This window comes from Pongo abelii, chromosome 17 (genome assembly GCF_028885655.2).
Source record: "Pongo abelii isolate AG06213 chromosome 17, NHGRI_mPonAbe1-v2.0_pri, whole genome shotgun sequence".
Lineage (NCBI taxonomy): Eukaryota > Metazoa > Chordata > Mammalia > Primates > Hominidae > Pongo > Pongo abelii.
Window position 1 is genome coordinate 64,563,128 of NC_072002.2, and position 18,246 is coordinate 64,581,373.

Sequence of the window (18,246 nt, forward strand, 5' to 3'; positions counted from 1 at the left end):
TCTACGAACCTGATGGTTCTTAAAATTATTACTAGGAAAACCGAGGTCACTATTTAAGATATATCGTTACAGAAACAAATTAATGTGAAAATTGTTTATTAAAATACGCCTCTGGCTCTTATTTTGTTTGTAATAAAATGAAGACTTTTACAAATGAAATTGGATTTCACTTTACTCTCTTATCTGTGCTCAAAGAAACAAATGTATTTAACCAACTGTCCTTTAAAAAGGTCAAACTAGTTTGTACTTCTACTAACAGCATCATTCGCTTCTTTTGAAATAAAATACATTTCCTTATCCTCTCCTAAATTCTTGAGATTTCCTGCTTGCCTCACGGTCTTTATTCAGTGCCTCACAGGTAACGCTCACAGACCTGGGTTCAAATTCTATGACTCAGTAACCTTAATGGCTTTAATCAGTTTCCTTGCCTGTAAAATGGGAATAATAATAATAGTTCTTGCTTCATAGGATGGATGTAAGATTAAATGAGATATTGAATGTAAATCTAGTAGGGTGCCTAGCATGTAGGAAGCACTCGAAAAGAATGATGAACATATTAGCTTTTAAAAATATTGAAGTATATATATATATATAAAATACTTACCATTTTAACCATTTTTAAGTATACAGCTCAGTGGCATTAAGTGTATTCATAGTGTGATGCAACCATTACCAGCACCCATCTCCAGAACGCTTTTCATCTTGCAGAACTGAAACTCCATATCCATTAAACACTAACTTTCCCTCACCAGTCCCTGGGAACACCATTCTACTTTCTGTCTCTATGAATTTGACTACACTAGGTATCTCAAAGAAGTAGAAACATACAGTATTTGTCCTTTTATGACAGGCTTATTCCACTTTCAGGTTCATTATTAGCTTTTTTTTTTTTTCTTTTTTTTGGAGACAAGGTCTCACTCTGTTGCCCATGGCTGGAGTGCAGTGGTATGATCATGGTTTACTTGACCTCCAGGGCTCAAGCAATCCTCCCTAAAGCTAAAGTGTTATATTGCAGTGGGACATTTCTTCTCGTAACTATTAACATATTTTCAGAGAATTTAAAAAAATGTTGTCCATACCTGACATCCATTCACAATGGACTGAAAACCAGAACCACAGAGCCTATTAATCGTGAGAGCTGGGGTCTCCTTTGGGATTCCCACACGCAAACCAACATGCCTTGCCAAATATATAGCATCTGAAGAACTCTAGAAGAGAGAAGGAAAAGAAAAATAATTTCCTCTATAAATCTACTAATTAAGAACAAGCACAAAATACATGGAAATGTTGGCAATCTATCAAAAATGATAAACTATATGGCTCTAAGGTAGGACAAAATGCATCTAAGTACAGCATATTATATCTAATACATGTTTACAATTTGAATAAAAATTACAGTCAATTGGGTTTTTTTCTATTTTTTTTATTGGGGCAAAATACACATAAAATTTACCATTGTAACCATTTTTAAGTGTATAGTTCAATGGTATTATTTAAATACATTCATAATGTTGTGTAACCATAGTCAATTGGTTTTCAAATATATTAAAGATAATTGCTACTTAGAGAAATCCCATTAAGTCCTTAATATAAGACAGAAATTTATAACAATTAGAGTTATTTAAAAATGGAATATGCTATCCTAAAGTAGTATGCTCCTTAACAAAGGAAGTATCTGAGGCTGTGGTTCTCAACCTTGGTTGCAGGCTGGAATAACCTAGGAAGCTTTATTAACATACTCATGCTCAAGTTCCTAAGCAAATCAATTAAACCAGACAGGCTGGAGGTGGGGCCTGGGCATCAGTAGTCACTTTTAAAAAGCACCCCAAGTAATTCTAATGTAAAACAGGCTGAGGACTGCATACTTAGGGAGAAGACAGATGAATGATTGGTCAGGAGAGTAAGAGGTAGGAGTAGACCACCGCTCCCAAAACTTTAAAATGCATATGGGGGCATCTTGTTATAATAAAATGTAGGTTCTGAATCAACAGGTCTAGGTCTGCCGGAGATTCTGCATTTTCTAACCATTTCCCTGGTGAAGCTGATTTTGCTAGTCCAAGAACCACACTTTGAATAAAAAGAATGACTTAAAAAAAACCAATAACAACCAAAAACATTAACAGCCTGTTTTGGAGGCTGTTAGCAAGAGCAAAAGCAAGTTTGACAAAATGTAAAACATTGGTCTATCAAGGTACGGGGTTTTAGGATGTTCATTGTACTATTCTTTTAACTTTTGTGTAGGTTTCAAGTTTTTCAAAACTTGACAAATTCAGCACATTTATAAGTTAAAGGTTTTGAATGCAGATGGAACCGGGTGGAACTCAGTATAACATCAATCAATCTACTAACTAAATGTTTCATTTGTTGACTGAGATGAAATTATCTTATTTTACAAATTAATGTCACTAAAAAAATTCTTGGCCAATGGATATTCTTTTGCCAAGGTTTGTCAAATATCACATATCAACAGAATAAAAAAAATTTACATGATCATCTTGTGTAAATTATTAACAGATAAATATTTGGGGTTAGGCCTTTATGGTTAAGACAACAGAATATGCTTTGAATAACATTTGACAAATACCACAAAGCTGCTTTTCTAATTGAGTTTAATATTATTAAATATCACTTGGAATAAATGAGTTTTACTTATTTCTTAGGAAACAGTGAAATCCAATGTGGATTTCAACACAAAAGGTCAACAGAAAAAGTATTTGACAAAATACAACACCCTTTCATGACAAAAACACTGAACAAACTAGGAACAGATGGCAACTTTCCCAATCTGACAAAGGGAATCTATAAAAATCCACAGCTATCATCATATGTAAAGGTGAAAGGCCAGATGCTTTCCCCCTATAATCAGGAATAAGACAAAGATATCCATTTCTTATAACTTCTATTCAACATTGGAGATTCTAGCCAGGGCAATTAGGGAAGAAAAAGAAATAAAAAGAATCCACATTGGATTTCATTGTTTCCTAAGAAATAAGTAAAACTCATTTATTCCAAGTGATATTTAATAATATTAAACTCAATTAGAAAAGCAGCTTTGTGGTATTTGTCAAATGTTATTCGAAGCATATTCTGTTCTCTCTTAACCATAAATGCCTAACCCCAAATATTTATCTGTTAAGCACTTAACATCCTTACAAGAAAACTCTATCTTGGCCTGACAGAAAACTTAATGCAAGAAAAACTGTCTTTAGGAACAGAGGCACAAACACAATGAAACTGATACTATTTATAGTGACTTTATGTTATAAAGTTTGAGAGAATACATGCTGGGAAAAAAATATTTTAGAAGGAAAACTCCTTTAAAATTCTAGAACACACAAAAAACGAAAGTATCCAATTTCGATTTAATCTGTTCTAATGCCTTCTTAGGTCAGAGGTAAAAGTTACAAAATAAAAAGAACAAAAGACAATACTGAGAATTCTTTATGAAAATATTTTAGGTTCAACAGACATAACTGCCAAAGGAAAAAAGTCACTGCTTTTTCTGGATGTGAAGATACACAACGGCAAGATGAACAGAATCAAGTTCAAATGCAAGGCCTAGTGATTTCTGTGTCCATTGTCATTCTCTTTCCTTTAGCAATGATCACATCATTGACATCTTTAAATATGTATATCATATATATATTTGTGTGTGTATATATGATACATAAAATATATCATAGAAACTGATCAAATATATATATATCTCTCTCTTATCTTTTTCATTAGATTATTACCTCCTTTTGGTCCACCTTGGGTGCCATAGTACCTATAATAGCCTCTAACTAGGTATCCAACAAATGTTTGTATACTTTAAAGGAATTCTGAATTTTCAATTACCTGCATATGAATGATTGATTTTGTACATCACACATAGCAAGACAGAGGGTAAGGAAGCATCTTATTTCTTACAACAAACACTGATCAAGCTCCTACAATGTGTAAGAAAATTAGGGGAGGTGTGCTGTATGGCTTGGGTTTACTAAGGTGGCATATACAGAAGATCAATTAACTTCAAGTAAGCCAAGGAAGTCAATCTGCTATTTAGGAAGCACTGAAATGTATCCCAAGTCAGATATACAGTTTCTAGAACATACGATGCTTTGAATTATGCATGCCATTGATTCTGGAGTCACAGAATTACTCAAATTACAAATGTATAAAGTCTGTAACTATTGGCTGGGAGTGGTGGCTCACGCCTGTCATCCCAGCGCTTTGGGGGGCCGAGACAGGAGAATCACGAGGTCAAGAGATCGAGACCATCCTGGCCAATGTGGTAAAACCCTGTCTCTATTAAAAATACAAAAATTAGCTGGGCTTGGTGGCGCACTACTGTAATCCCAGCTACTTGGGAGGCTGAGGCAGGAGAATTGCTTGAACCTGGGAGGCGGAAGTTGCAGTGAGCCAAGATCGCACCACCATACTCCAGCCTGGTGGCTGAGTGAGACTCCATCTCAAAAAAAAAAAAAAAAAAAAAGTTTATAACTATTATTAACTTGTTTACCATTATGATATGTTAAAGGAATTATTTTTAGAAACTGATCAAAGAAGCAATAGGAGTGAACACCTTCCTTTACCCTACTAACCTGCAGGACATTGCCCATAATCACACTGTCAACAGTTTCAGGTGAGACTTTGCCAGCAGACAAGGCAGCCTTGGCAGCAAATTCAGACAAGTCAGTAGCAGTGAAGTCTTTCAGAAGGCCTCCATAAGCTCCAAAGGGCGTTCGCTTAGCAGCAACTACAAACACACCTATTGCAACAAGAAGAGATTTGTAAGCCATCGCAGATTAGTAAATACCTCTAAATGCTTCGAATAATCTCACTGTGAAACCTTACACAATTTAAAATTAGATAATGGAAATTTCTGTTAGGCAATAATACCTAGAACAAGTCACACCCATGGCAGCAGAGTCTTAAGGACTACCAGTTTGACAGTTTGATCTTCACCTACATGCAGGTACCAAGAACTGCACTGCATGCTGTTAAGGAAGAAGACCACCACTTCTCCTGCGCATCCCGCCCCCTTTGCCTAGTTTATAAAACAGGAGGAAAAGAAAAAAGCAAAACGTTAAAAAGAAACAGAAGTAAGATAAATAGCCAGATAGCCTGGTGCCACCACCCGGCCCTGGTAGTTTAATAATAATAATAATATCAATCCCTGACCTAAACTACTTGTGTTATCTGTAAATTCCAGACATTGTATGAAAAAGCATTGCAAAACTTTCTGCTCCGTTAGCTAATGCATGTAGCCCCCAGTCACGTTCCCCACACTTGCTCAATCTATCACCATCCTTTCATGTGGACCCCTTAGAGTTGTAAGCCCTTAAAAGGGCCAAGAATTTCTTTTTGAGGGAGCTTAGCTCTTAACAAGCAAGTTGGCGGATGCTCCCGGCCAAATAAAGCCTCTTCCTTCTTTAATCCGGTGTCTGAGGAGTTTTGACTGCGGCTCGTCCTGCTACACTGTGATGTAAAGCCATTCTGGTTAGACAACTTTCTCGTTCTCTGATGCTTCACAATGCTAGAAACATATGTTGAGAACTAAAATCCTTCTATGTGCTGGAGTATATTGCCTAGTATTAGAATAAAAGAATCTCCAAACTAGAAGGTGCCTTAGGGTTGTCTGAGGTCAACCACTCACTCTATAAGAACTACCTCTAAAAATTCCTGACAAAAGGTTCTCTCTAAACCTCTGCCAGAAAACTTTCAGTAAGAGGGCATACTCTACAGCATGAAACAGTGTGCTGGTCAATGGACAACATAAACTAATGATATTGCTTTTTTTTTTTTTTTTTTTTTGGAGACAGAGTTTTGCTCTTGTCACCCAGGCTGGAGTGCAGTGGCGCGATTTCAGCTCACTGCAACCTCCGCCTCCCGGGTTCAAGTGATTCTCCTGCCTCAGCCTCCCGAGTAGCTGGGACTACAGACACCCACCACCAGGCCCGGCTAATTTTTGTATTTTTAGTAGAGATGGGGTTTCACCATGTTGGCCAGGCTGGTCTTGAACTCCTGACCTCAGGGGATCCACCCGCCTCGGCTTCCCAAAGTGCTAGAATTACAGGCGTGAGTCACCCACTCCCAGCCCCAACGAATGATATTTCTTTATATGGAACTAAATCAGCTTACAAAGTCTTCCATCCATCAATTCTAGTTCTATCCAAAAGCACCAACACAGATAATGATGTAGTTTCTAGAATATATGCTGCTTTGAATTTGAATTATATATGCCACCGGTTCTAGGGTCACAGGATGACTCAAGTTACAGACTTCAAATAAATAACCTGAACTATTATCTTTTACTCTTAGAAAAAAATGGGCAAAACAGGTTACCTTCTACATGTGTATCCCCCACCTCCAGTATCTGAAGTCAGCTAAACTGTAAGTCACCAAACCTAGCGACTCTCATCTCAGGTAAATTAAAAGGCATTCTTTCAATAGTTCTTTATTTGACATTAATTCTGACTGCTTTCCTCTAAAGACACTGTAGTTTGCCAACATCCTATTAAAATGTGTCCCTTAGAATAACAAAATAGCATGCATTTTATCTAAACACAAAGAATACAGAGGAATTATCTATACATCTATTAATACAAACTAAGACTATCAATTTGCAGCATCACTATTAGTTAAATCGGTGTCCTTGTACAAATAAATAAAAATCACCCCTTCCCAATCACCTACTACCATCTGCCAAAAAAAACTTGTGACTGTACAAATATATGATTATGATGTGAGTGGTACCCACTCATCATCATTAGAGCTGTACAGTGCAAAACCAGCATATCAGTAAGCAGCATCAGTTATAGCCATTTCATCATATTGACATTCATTAGGCGTCTACTAAATACTAGACATTTTATCACTTTCCATACAAAAGCTAATCTTCCCAGCAACTCTACAAGGTAAATATTATAGCTAACATAGAGGGACACTTACTATGGAATAGACTTCATGCTAGCACTTTGCATATACTAACTTTATTCTCTCCAAGACAATCTAAGCTCACATTTCCACATCTTGTCAAGAAATTATGGGACTTTCGGCAATGGGTTTGTGATAAGATACTGATCTACAAATGAGACTATTTAAGCATTATACCACTACTGGTATCTAAGTATAATCTTCCAGTTTATGATCTCTTTCATCAAACAAACCAAACCTAACCTAAAATATTTCTATTTCAACCTCTCTTTTCATTCCTATTTTGAGAAATTTGCAGTTTAAAGGAATATTAGGAGCAATATATATAACTATAATCTAGAACAAATCCACTCAGTTTTTTACAGATACAAATTCAGATAGTTACAAAAGGCCATAAATACTAGTCGGGTGCATTACAAATGTTTTGTTCTGGTAAATTGGTTATTCCGTACCATGATGCCTTCCTGAATCTTTTCAAGTTTCCTTTCATCCTCCTTCCTTAACAGTCTCTGCCTATTTTTATATCAGTGTTTTCTTTTTTTTGAGACAAAGTCTTGCTCTGTGCCCAGGCTAGAGTGCAGTGGTGTGATCACAGCTCCCTGCAGCCTCGACCTCTGCAGCCTCGACCTCCCCAACTCAAGTGATCCCCCTGCCTCAGCCTCCCAAGTAGGTAGGACTACAGGCATGTGCCACCACACCTGGCTAATTTTTATTTATTTATTTTTTATTTTTTGTAGAGATGGGGTCTTGCTGTGTTTCCCAGGCTGGTCTCGAACTCCTGGGCTCAAGCAATCCTCCCACCTTGGCCTCCCAAACTGCTAGGATTATAGGCACGAGCTACTGCACCTGGCCTATCAGTGGTTGCTTTATTTCATTCTTCTTTCCTCTTTCCATGCCTTCTTCCTAATTTCATTAGTTCTGCTTCTGGTCACGGCCTACTATGCTATCTGACCAACCCTCCAACAGATAACAATGAAAAACTCCAGACAATATATAAGAACAACTACTATTTGACGGTCTTGGAAATGAACAAAACTAGACAGGTAAGGAGAAGAGCTGACACTTAGAGGAAGGGAACAGAACAGGGTAAGTGTCCAATTTATTTATAGCAACTAACTTGAAGACTAACAATCCATGATGCATGGAATGGCTAGAACTCAGAAACTCACAGTCTTACTGGCTTGAAGAATCAAAGAATAAAATTCATGGTAAGCACAGCCACTAGAAAGTGAAGGAGAATCCGGCAAAGAGGAGCACCATAGAGGGTGATTCCAAATTTCACATATAAACTCTGCCCAAATATTTGGCTGACTCCTTAGCCATTCATGTGTAGGTCAGACCACAAGCACCTAAGCCAAGCCTTAAAAAACTGAACTTAGATTTAAGCTGCTGCCCAGTACAAGGGGAGACACAGTTTATCATGGGGGTGCATGGGGGTGATTTTGTAGGCAAAGTAACTGCCTACAAAAAATAAATAGCCAACCAATCAATAAGTCAGTTCTGTCTGCAGGATTATAACAGAATCCAGTCTCCACAATGTTTCATCCACAATATTCATAATACAATTCAAAATTAATCCACATATGAGGAAACAAAAAATATGACAATCAATGGAGACCAACCCCAAGATGACCCAGATGCTGAAATTAGCAGACAAGGATTTTAAAATAGCAATCTATTATAACTATGCTCAAGGATGTAGAGGAAAATATGCTCCTAATAAAACATAGGACATCTCAGTAAAGAAATACATACTATAAAAATCCAAAATGGAAATTCCAAAACTGAAAAATACCTGAAATAAAAAATTCCCTGGATGGGCTTAACAGCAAAATAGAGATGAAAGGAGAAAAATTCAGCGACTCTGAAGATAGATAAATAGAAATTAACCAATCTGAAGAACAGATGAAAAAAAAAAGATTAAAAAACAAAGCCAGAATCTCAAGGTCTGACAAAGGAGGAAAGGCAATTCACTGGAAAAAGGATCGTCTTTCCAACAAATAGTGCTGGAACAACAAAACATCTATATACCAAACAAAATGAATCCAGGCAAAAATGTGTCAACTTTGATCGTGGGCTGGGCACTGTGGCTCAAGCCTATAATCTCAGCTACTCAAGAGGATGAGGGGGGAGGACTGTGTCAGGATAGGAGTTTGAAACCAGCCTAGGCAACACAGTGAGACCCCCATCTCTAAAAAATTTAAAAAATTAGTTGGGCATAGTGGCATGTGCCCGTAGTCCCAGCTATTCAGGAGGCTGAGTTCAAGGCTACCATGGGCTACAATCAAGTTACTGCACTCCAGCCTGGGTGACAGAGTGAGACCTCTTATCTAAAAAAACAGAAATGAAAACAAAGAGATCACAGACTTAAATATAAAACGCAAAACTCTTAGAACATATGAGAAAAATCTACATGGCTTTGGGTTTGGTGATAACTTTTTAGATATAACACCAAAAGCAGGATCCATGAGGGGAAAACTTAAGTTGGACTTCATTAAAATTGAAAACTTCTGGCTGTGTGCAGTGGCTCATGCCTATAATCCCAGCATTTTGGAAGGCCAAGGTGGGAGGATTGCTTGAGCCCAGGAGTTTGAGACCAGCCTGGGAAACATGATGAGACCTTGTCTCTACAAAATATTAAGAAATCAGCCAAGCGTGGTGGTGTGTGCTTGTGGTCCTAGCCACTTGGGAGGCTGAGGCAAGGGGACTGCTAGAGCCCAGGAGGTCAAGGCTACAGTGGCCGTGTTCACACCACTGTACTCCAGCCTGGGCGACAGAGCGGGACCCTCTAAAAACAAATGAATAAATAACTTCTGTTCTGCAAAAGATGCTGTTAAGAGAATGAAAAGACAAGCCACAGACTGGGAGAAAATATTTATAAAAACACCTAACTGATGAGGGACTGGTATCCAAAACATACAAAGTGTTCTTACAGCTCAGCAATTAAAAAAAAAAACCAAAAAAACCCATACAACCCAATTTAAAAATGGGCAAAAGATCTGAACAGATACCTTACTAAAGAAGATATACAGATGGCAAATAAGCATATGAAAAGATCCTCAACATCATATGTCATTAGGGAATTGCAAATTAAAACAACGAGATACTACTACATAACTATTAGTCTTTTGGATTTTAGAAAGGCTAAAATCCCAAACACTGACAACACCAAATGCTGGTGAGGATGTGGAACAACAGAAATTCATTATTGCTGGTGGGAATGCAAATGGTATGGCCAGCTTGGAAGACACTTTGGCAGTTTCTTATATAACTAAACATACCTAACCATATGTATGATATAGCAATCATGTTCCTTGTATTTACCTAAATGATTTGAAAACTTATGTTCAAACAAAAACCTGAAAACAAATGTTTATTCATAATTGTTAAAACTTGAAGGCAACCACGATGTCCTATCGCAGGAACTCGCCCCCCAATATTTCAATGTAGGTTCTATTTTCCCTAAGTGTCGGCCGGTCTGAGAAATAAACAGAAAGAGTACAAAGAGAGGAATTTTACAGCTGGGCCACCGGGGGTGACATCACATATCGGTAGGTCTGTGATGCCCACCTGAACCACAAAACCAGCAGGTTTTTATTAAGGACTTCAAAAGGGGAGCAGGTGTACGAACAGGGAGTAGGTCACAAAGATCATATGCTTCAAAGGGCAAAAAGGAGAACAAAAATCACATGCTTCTGAGGCCAATAAAGATCACAAGGCAAAGGGCAAGATCAAAAACTCCTGATTAGGGTCTATGTTCAGCTGTGCACATATTGTCTTGATAAACATCTTAAACCACAGAAAACAGGGTTTGATAGCAGAGAACTGGTCTGACCTCAAATTTACCAGGAAGCGTTTTTTCCCCACCCTAATAAGCCTGAGGGTACTGCAGGAGACCAGGGCCTATTTCAGTCCTTATCTCAACTGCATAAGACAGACATTCCCAGAGCGGCCATTTATAGACCTCCCCCAAGGAATGCAATTCTTTTCCTAGGGTCTTAACATTCCTTGCTAGGAAAAGAATTTAGCGATATCTCTCCTACTTGCATATCCGTTTATAGGCTCTCTGCAAGAAGAAAAATATGGCTCTTTTTGCCCAACCCCGCAGGCAGTCAAGACCTTATGGTTATCTTCCCTTGTTCCCTAAAAATTGCTGTTATTCTGTTCTTTTTCAAGGTGCACTGATTTCATATTGTTCAAACATGCATTTTACAATCAATTTGTACAGTTAACACAATCATCACAGTGGACCTGAGGTGACGTACATCCTCAGCTTACGAAAATAACAGGATTAAGAGATTAAAGTAAGACAGGCGTAAGACTATTATTAGGGAAGTGATAAATGTCCATGAAATCTTCACAATTTATGTTCCTCTGCCATGGCTCCAGCCAGTCCCTCCATTCAGGGTCCCTGACTTCCCACAACAATGTCCTTCAACAGGTGAATGCATAAACAAACTGTGGTGCAGCCATACAATGGAATATTATTCAGCAATAAAATTTTATGAGCTATCAAGCCATAAAAAGAAGGAATCTTAAATGCATGTTGCTAAGTGAAAGAAGCCAGTCTGGAAAGGCCATATACTGTATGATTCCAACTATATGATATCTGGAAAAGGCAAAGCTATGGAGACAGTAAAAAGATCAGTGCTTGCCAGGGGTTCAGAGACAGGGATAAATAAGTGAATCACAGATGATGTTTAGGGTGGTGAAATTAATCTGCATGACACTATAATACTGACATCACTCATTTGCACATTTGTCAAAACCCATAGAACTATACAATACAAGGAATGAACTTGAATGCAAAATGTGAACTTCAGTGAATAATAATATATGAATGTTAGCTCATCGATTGTAACAATGTACCACACTAATGCAAAATGTTAATAATAGGGGAAATGGACCAGGCAAGGGAGCATATGGTAATACTCCGTACTTTCTGCTCAATTTTTCTGTAAAACCTAAATCTGCTCAAAAACAAAGTTTGTAAATTTTTTCTTTAAAGTCAGATAGTAAAAAAACACGGGCAGAACCTCAAGGACTAACAAGTTACAGTCATAGGAGAGGACAGAGAATGGATTTAAAAAAACATTTGCAGAAATAATAAAGAAGAAATTTCCAAATTTGATAAAAAACATAAATTTATATATTAAAGCTTGGTAAACCTCAACTCTAATAAACACCACACATAACACTCCACACCCCGTTCTCCTGCAGCTTGGCACATCATTGTCAAACTTTTGAAATCCAAAGATAACAAAAATATATAAAGCATCCAGAAATAAAAACGACATATTGCACACATAGAAATGACCCCTCGCTTCTCAGAAACAATACAGCCTAATTTCATTTGTCTCTCTACAAAGTTCCTTTTATGAATTTCTCCCCTATGTCTCATATTCTAAGAAAGTGTTTGTGAGAAGGCAGTGCTAGTAGTGAAATATGCAATATCTACAAAGGAAAGGGTGTGCATGGGAAAATAAAAACAAAAAAAGAACCTCCCCTTTACCCATATTACTTCTTATTTGATGCTCCCAGACTGTAAAGGTTAGCTCAAGTAAGACCTTAACTGAACTAACACAATTATTTTGAACAGAGAAAATGTTCTCAATCATATATTTTTGGTTTGGGTTTTGTTTGTTTGTTTGGAGGCAGGGTTTCACTCTGTCATCCAGGCTGGAGTGCGGTAGTGGAGTGCAGAGAGGCTCACTGCAGCCTCAACCTCCTGGGTTCAAGCAATCCTCCACCACAGCCTCCCAAGTAGCTGGGACTACAGGTGAGTGCCACCATGCCTGGCTAATTTTTGTATTTTTTGTAGAGACTGGTTTTCTCTATTTTAAAAAATAATTTGTTATTATTATTTTAAATCTTTGTTTTAACAAATAATCTGGGATGCGCAGATAGACTATAAAGGTTTAAAGTTTAAAGGTTTTTTTTTTAATTTCATAAATTGTATACCACGTCAATTTTCATTTGATGTCAATTTTATGTGGATATGAAAAGGTCTAAAACTTAACAATCTTTAACACCAAACTGAAATCTCATTTAAACACCCTGAAAATTCAGAGGCTAAAAATTTCCCAAAACTGAAAGACAGTGGAGACCTATTAACCCAGAGTGTAGTGACTCCAAGTAGCTCCAAGAAAGGGCCTGGAAAGATGTGCTGAGCTGACAGTACAGGAAAAGCACCAGTAGGAAAGAAACAGGAGCACTACCTTTCTATCACATTCTTAGGTAAATATTCACTTGGTAAGAGCAACTTCAGGCAGCAACGAGGGCAAATTAAGGAAAGCTGCGGTGGCATCCAGTTGTTTCAAGATTAAGGCAATTGAGCAGCCCTGTCTACTTGCCTTGAAAAAATACACAAACATTCCCAACAAAGCTAGGAGCAGTAGGAGAGCTAAGATCTGTCGAGTGAAAACCTCCTGCCAAGTACTGGGATGGGTGCTAATAAAAACCTAGGAGCTGGTTCTTCTTGTTGACTGAAATCTGATAAATTAATGTTAATCCTTAACAAAATTTAACTCAAATGTGTCCTTTCCCCTATAATCAGTCACATGCTCTTCTTTCTTCCCACCCATCCTGCAAACACTTGGTATGCTGCTTGAGAGAAGTGTATCTTTAATGATTCTAGCCGGCCTGTAACATCAGTATTTCAAGCTCAAAGCTTGGGTTCTTGTCACAGCCACTAACTACCTGTGTTATTATACACAACCACTTTACCTCTCTCGACATGAGTGTCCTCCTAATTGCTATAATAAGGAAATGGGAAAAAATACGATCACTAGCTCTAACACTACAGTAAATTGTACCACAAATTTATAAACTTTATACTTCCTTAATACAGGTGTCAATGTGCATTTTTTTCCTTTTTGGGTTCATAGTATTTATGAAATTTTCAAACGGGTCTGTATTATAAGAAAGGGTAAGAACCACTGATAAAATATTAAAAGGATATCAGTAAAAATATTATTTCCTTTTTTAGAAGATAGCTCATGACAATGCACCTTTTAAATGAAGTGTAAATGCCTCGTCTAAAAAAAATTCACCACGCTGCTTTATGAAGTAAATGTAGTAAATTCAGTCAGGAAGGGCACTGGCAAATGAAATCCACGTTGCAGGAAACTGTAAACACTGCATTTGGTCCCAGAATACCGATTTTTCCCTTGATTTGTTCCCATGCCACTTTGGTTCTTCTGACTTTCAGATCCCCCTAACCAATGCTTAGCTGGCACCTCCACTTGGCTGCTTCGCAGGCACCAAAAAGTTTTCTGCCTAAAACTGAATTCTCAATCCTTCTTTCCACATCTATTCCTTTCCCAATTTTCCTCACTCTGTAAGTGGCATCATCATGAACACGGTTCATCAAACCGGACACTTTTCGTCATTCTTGACATTTCCTTCTTATATTTACTCCACCACATCCAATCCACTTTCTATCAAATCCACCTCCAAATCTATCTCAACTCATCCCTCCCCTTTTCTCCCCAGTTACACTGCCCCACACGAGTCAAAGCCATCATTTGCTGCTCCCTGGACCTCTACAATAGATCCTTAAATGGTCTCTTCGCCATTACACAGACCGCCCCAAATCCGGACAGAGTGGAAATCAGATCCTGTCATTACCCCGCTTTAAATCCCTGTATTGCCTTCCACTGAATTTGGAACAAAACCTTACCTTCTTACAGAGTCCACAGGGCCCTGGAGCACCAAAATGCTTGGTTCTTAGATCCTGCCAAGCTTTTTCCTGTCTCAGGGCCTCGATATGTATTCCACCTGAATGTTCTTCGACTCGTACATCCTTAAAGTAAGAGTCCATTGACTGTGCCCACTTGTTTTGAAAAGGGAGTTTATTACACAGTTGTTTTAAACAAGTTCATAACCCTAGAACTTAGGTATAGAGTGACCGCTCTAATCTAAAGCAACGGAACGGAAAAGGGAGCAAGGCAGATCTTCCAGCAGAACACCAGCTACCATTTCTGCAGGCCTCTCCATCGATTCATCTGGGGAGCCCTGCCCACCGACGCCGAGCGGTGGGCTCCAGTGCGCAGCTGCCCAGCAGCAGGCGCCCGCGGCCTATGGCGCCGCCCCATTTTTTCTAATACTTGGACTCGAACTAGTGGGGTCACTGTTAGGCGAAGAAAGGAATGACCTCCAAGGTCACATGCAAGCAAACTTTGGTCTCAACTCAACAGGAAATTGCACCGAAATCGCTGTCGCTAGCGCCTTACAAGTAAGGGTTTTCTCCTTAACCCAAACAAGCCCTTCGGGCTGGGTTTTTATCACGTCCGCTCCAAAACCGAGGAGGTTGAGTGAACTTCACCCCACGACCCCGACTCTCCGCGGCGGCCGGAAGCGGAGGCCTGGCCTGGGGAGGGCAGGACCCCGAGGGGCGAGGAGAGGAGGAGGGGGCTGCGCTCACCTCGGAGCAGAGCCATGGCGGCGGCTGGGTCGTCGGCGGCGCGGGTCTGTGGCGTGGGGGACGCTGAGCAGCCGCTTGCAGTCACCCAGATTTCAAAAGCGTGGGTGGCGCCCCGAGAGCCACGCCCCTGCCCTTTCACCTACTTCCCGGGGCTCCTTGGCGGGGTCCCAGCGTAAGATGGTCCTACCCCACGCGTAGCTGCCCGCCTCCCCCCAGCCCGAGGGAGCACAGGGGACGGGGCTCGGGTAGACCACAACGCGCCTTGAGAGCGGACTCTTTCTTCACATCCTCGTTTTTAGATTTTCTCCGTTTCCAAACTGAGAGAATTTGGTTTGACACCTCTCACCCATCATATCCCAGCCCCTACAGGCGATGACTCTTCCCTTTCGTCTCCGCCAACACCCTAAACACTGGGCACGAGCCAAGGGCTGAGGGACCTAGCGCGCTGGCGGCCGCCAGCCGGGGGCGGGATCTAACGTCCTGTGGGCGGGGCGTGGCGGCGGCGGCGGGATTGGCTGGGGCAGGCGGCTGCGCAGTCCGCTGGGCGGAGGCTCGGGCCGCGGAGCTGGACCCGGACTGGGTTTGGGTACTGTGCTGGGGGCAGGGCAGAGAGGTGGGGGGCAGTTGGGGTGCGGTGAGTGTAGTAGGCTAGGGCGCTTTCGGGTCCCCATTGCAGCCCCCGGATGAGCCCGCAGTATTTTCCTTATATGATCAGGTCCCATTGCGGGCGGCGCCGCTTGCCTGGAGCCTGAGAGGATTATGAAAACGTGGCGAGCGAAGTGGGGCCAGGGGACCTGGAGCAGGGGCGTGAGGAGAGTGGGCAGCGGGTGAGGTTGGACGGGAGGGAGGTCTAGGGAGGCCTCTGCCGCGGTCACTGTGAGTCCTGGCCGATGATGACGAGACCACTGCGCAATCTGAGTTCTGGGAACCAGGTGATGGAGTATGTTCTGAGAACAGACTGAGGCCGGGCAAGCAGGAGGCGGCCGGGGCAGGGGAGAGGCGGAGAGCCCCTCGATACCAGGGCTCGGAGGGCCGGGCTGCCTAGCGAGGGCTTCTTTGAGTGCGTAGGGGTGGTGGGTGGCATGGACGGTTTCTCTGAGTCGTCAGCGAATGCCCCCCCTAGAATCCTGCTTTTCAAACGCTTTGGTGACACTCTTGCAATGTTGGGGTGTTTTTAAATCCAAATTTGTATTATGAAAACTTTCAAACTTACAGAAAAGTGGGAAGACTTGTACAGTGGACACATATCGACCCAACTGTTAACATTTTGCTATATTGCTATCCACCTGTTCTTCCATCAAACCATCTTACCTTTTTAATGCAGACCTTAGTACTCTACACCCATGAACACATCAGCACACATTATTCATTTACAGTTCTTTTTAAGGCAAAATATCCACGCAATCAACTGTACAAATCTTAGACAAGCTTCACAAATGCTCATGTATAGGCCGGGCGCCGTGGCTCACGCCTGTAATCCCAGCACTTTGGGAGGCCGAGGTGGGCGGATCACCAGGTCAGGAGATCGAGACTATCCTGGCTAACACGGTGAAACTTCGTCTCTACTAAAAATAGAAAAAAATTAGCTGGGCGTGGTGGCGGGCGCCTGTATTCCCAGCTGCTGGGGTGGCTGAGGCAGCAGAATGGCGTGAACCTGGGAGGCGGAGCTTGCAGTGAGCCGAGATCGCGCCACTGCACTCCAGCCTGGGTGACAGAGCAACACTCTGTCTCAAAAAAAAAAAAAGATGCTCATGTATAGAGTGTTCATTTTTGTACACAGTTTTCTATTCAATTTGCCTCCACATATTTAAGAAAGGTTAAGTATCACAACTTCCCACTGCAGATCACCATCAGTAGGTCTTTATAGATGTACTGTGTTTTCTCTAATTGGAAATGTCACTAATGAGTGGATTCTAAAACCATTCAGTGAAAGGTTTACATATATTAAAACATGTAAATATATGAGAGAATATTGACATAGTCTCCAAGTCTCATGAAGAGGAAAGGGTACCTTTACAATGGATAAATCTTGCGGGTATTACTTCACCAAATTATGAAGTAATGGTGTCCCATCACCAATAAAGGGACAAACTGACGTCATGAGCTCCCCTTGCTACAGCGACAACACAGTCTCACTTGTGTAGAATTTCTCCTGAAAACATCTGGCCTGAATCTAATTATAAGGAAACAATGAGACAAATCCACATGGAGGTACATTCCACAAAACAACTGACCTGAACTCTTTAAAAACATCAGTGTGGTGAAAAACAAAAAATGGCTAAAATATGAATAGTATCACATTAAAGAAGACTATAGAGATGTGACACATATTGTATGAGATCCTTAATTAAAACCTGGGTTAAAAAAATACTCTAAAAGACAGTATTGGGACAACTGGAGAAACATATAAATTATAGATGACATGGTAATATTGACATTAAGTTTCCTGATCATGATAATTATATTGTAGTTGTGTAGGAGATTGTCCTTTGTTCTGAGGAAATACATACTGAAATATATGGGGCTGAAGAATCATGAGGCCTGCAACTAACTCTCAAATGACTGGAAAAAATGCATTTATATATATACAGTTATGTGTTGCTTAACCACGAGAATACATCCTGAACGATGTGCTATTAGGCGATTTCGTCACTGTGTGAACATCATAGATTTCACTTACACAAACCTCGATGGTAGAGCCTACTACACACCTAGGCTATATGGCACAGCTTATTGCTCCTAGGCTACAAACCTGTATAGCATTTTACTGTACTGAACGCTATAGGCAGTTGTAGCACAATAGTAAGTATTTGTGCATCTAAACATAGGAAAGATAGTGCATGACTATACACTGGCAGAGAAAGATAAAGCAAATATGGCCAAATATTACCAACTGGGGA

The 18,246-nt window shown here is 40.3% G+C and overlaps 1 protein-coding gene and 2 non-coding genes across 3 annotated transcripts in view; 2 read left to right on the forward strand and 1 right to left on the reverse strand.

Annotated features, from left to right (window-relative positions):
* ACAA2 (acetyl-CoA acyltransferase 2) overlaps positions 1 to 15,758 on the reverse strand; it is a 28,475-nt gene extending 12,717 nt beyond the window's left edge. The window contains 3 exon segments of the mRNA NM_001131319.1: positions 1,080 to 1,208; positions 4,587 to 4,753; positions 15,347 to 15,758. Coding sequence (NP_001124791.1) covers positions 1,080 to 1,208; positions 4,587 to 4,753; positions 15,347 to 15,362 — 312 coding nt within the window. The 5' untranslated portion in view covers positions 15,363 to 15,758.
* A 244-nt stretch (positions 15,759 to 16,002) lies between these two features.
* LOC112129998 (small Cajal body-specific RNA 17) lies at positions 16,003 to 16,146 on the forward strand. Its single transcript, XR_002912321.2, has one exon. It is a non-coding gene; the product is annotated as a small Cajal body-specific RNA 17 (non-coding RNA).
* Positions 16,147 to 16,230: 84 nt separating this feature from the next.
* Positions 16,231 to 16,313, forward strand: LOC112129995 (small Cajal body-specific RNA 18). The gene has a single exon (XR_002912318.1). It is a non-coding gene; the product is annotated as a small Cajal body-specific RNA 18 (non-coding RNA).
* The last annotated feature ends 1,933 nt before the right edge of the window (positions 16,314 to 18,246 follow it).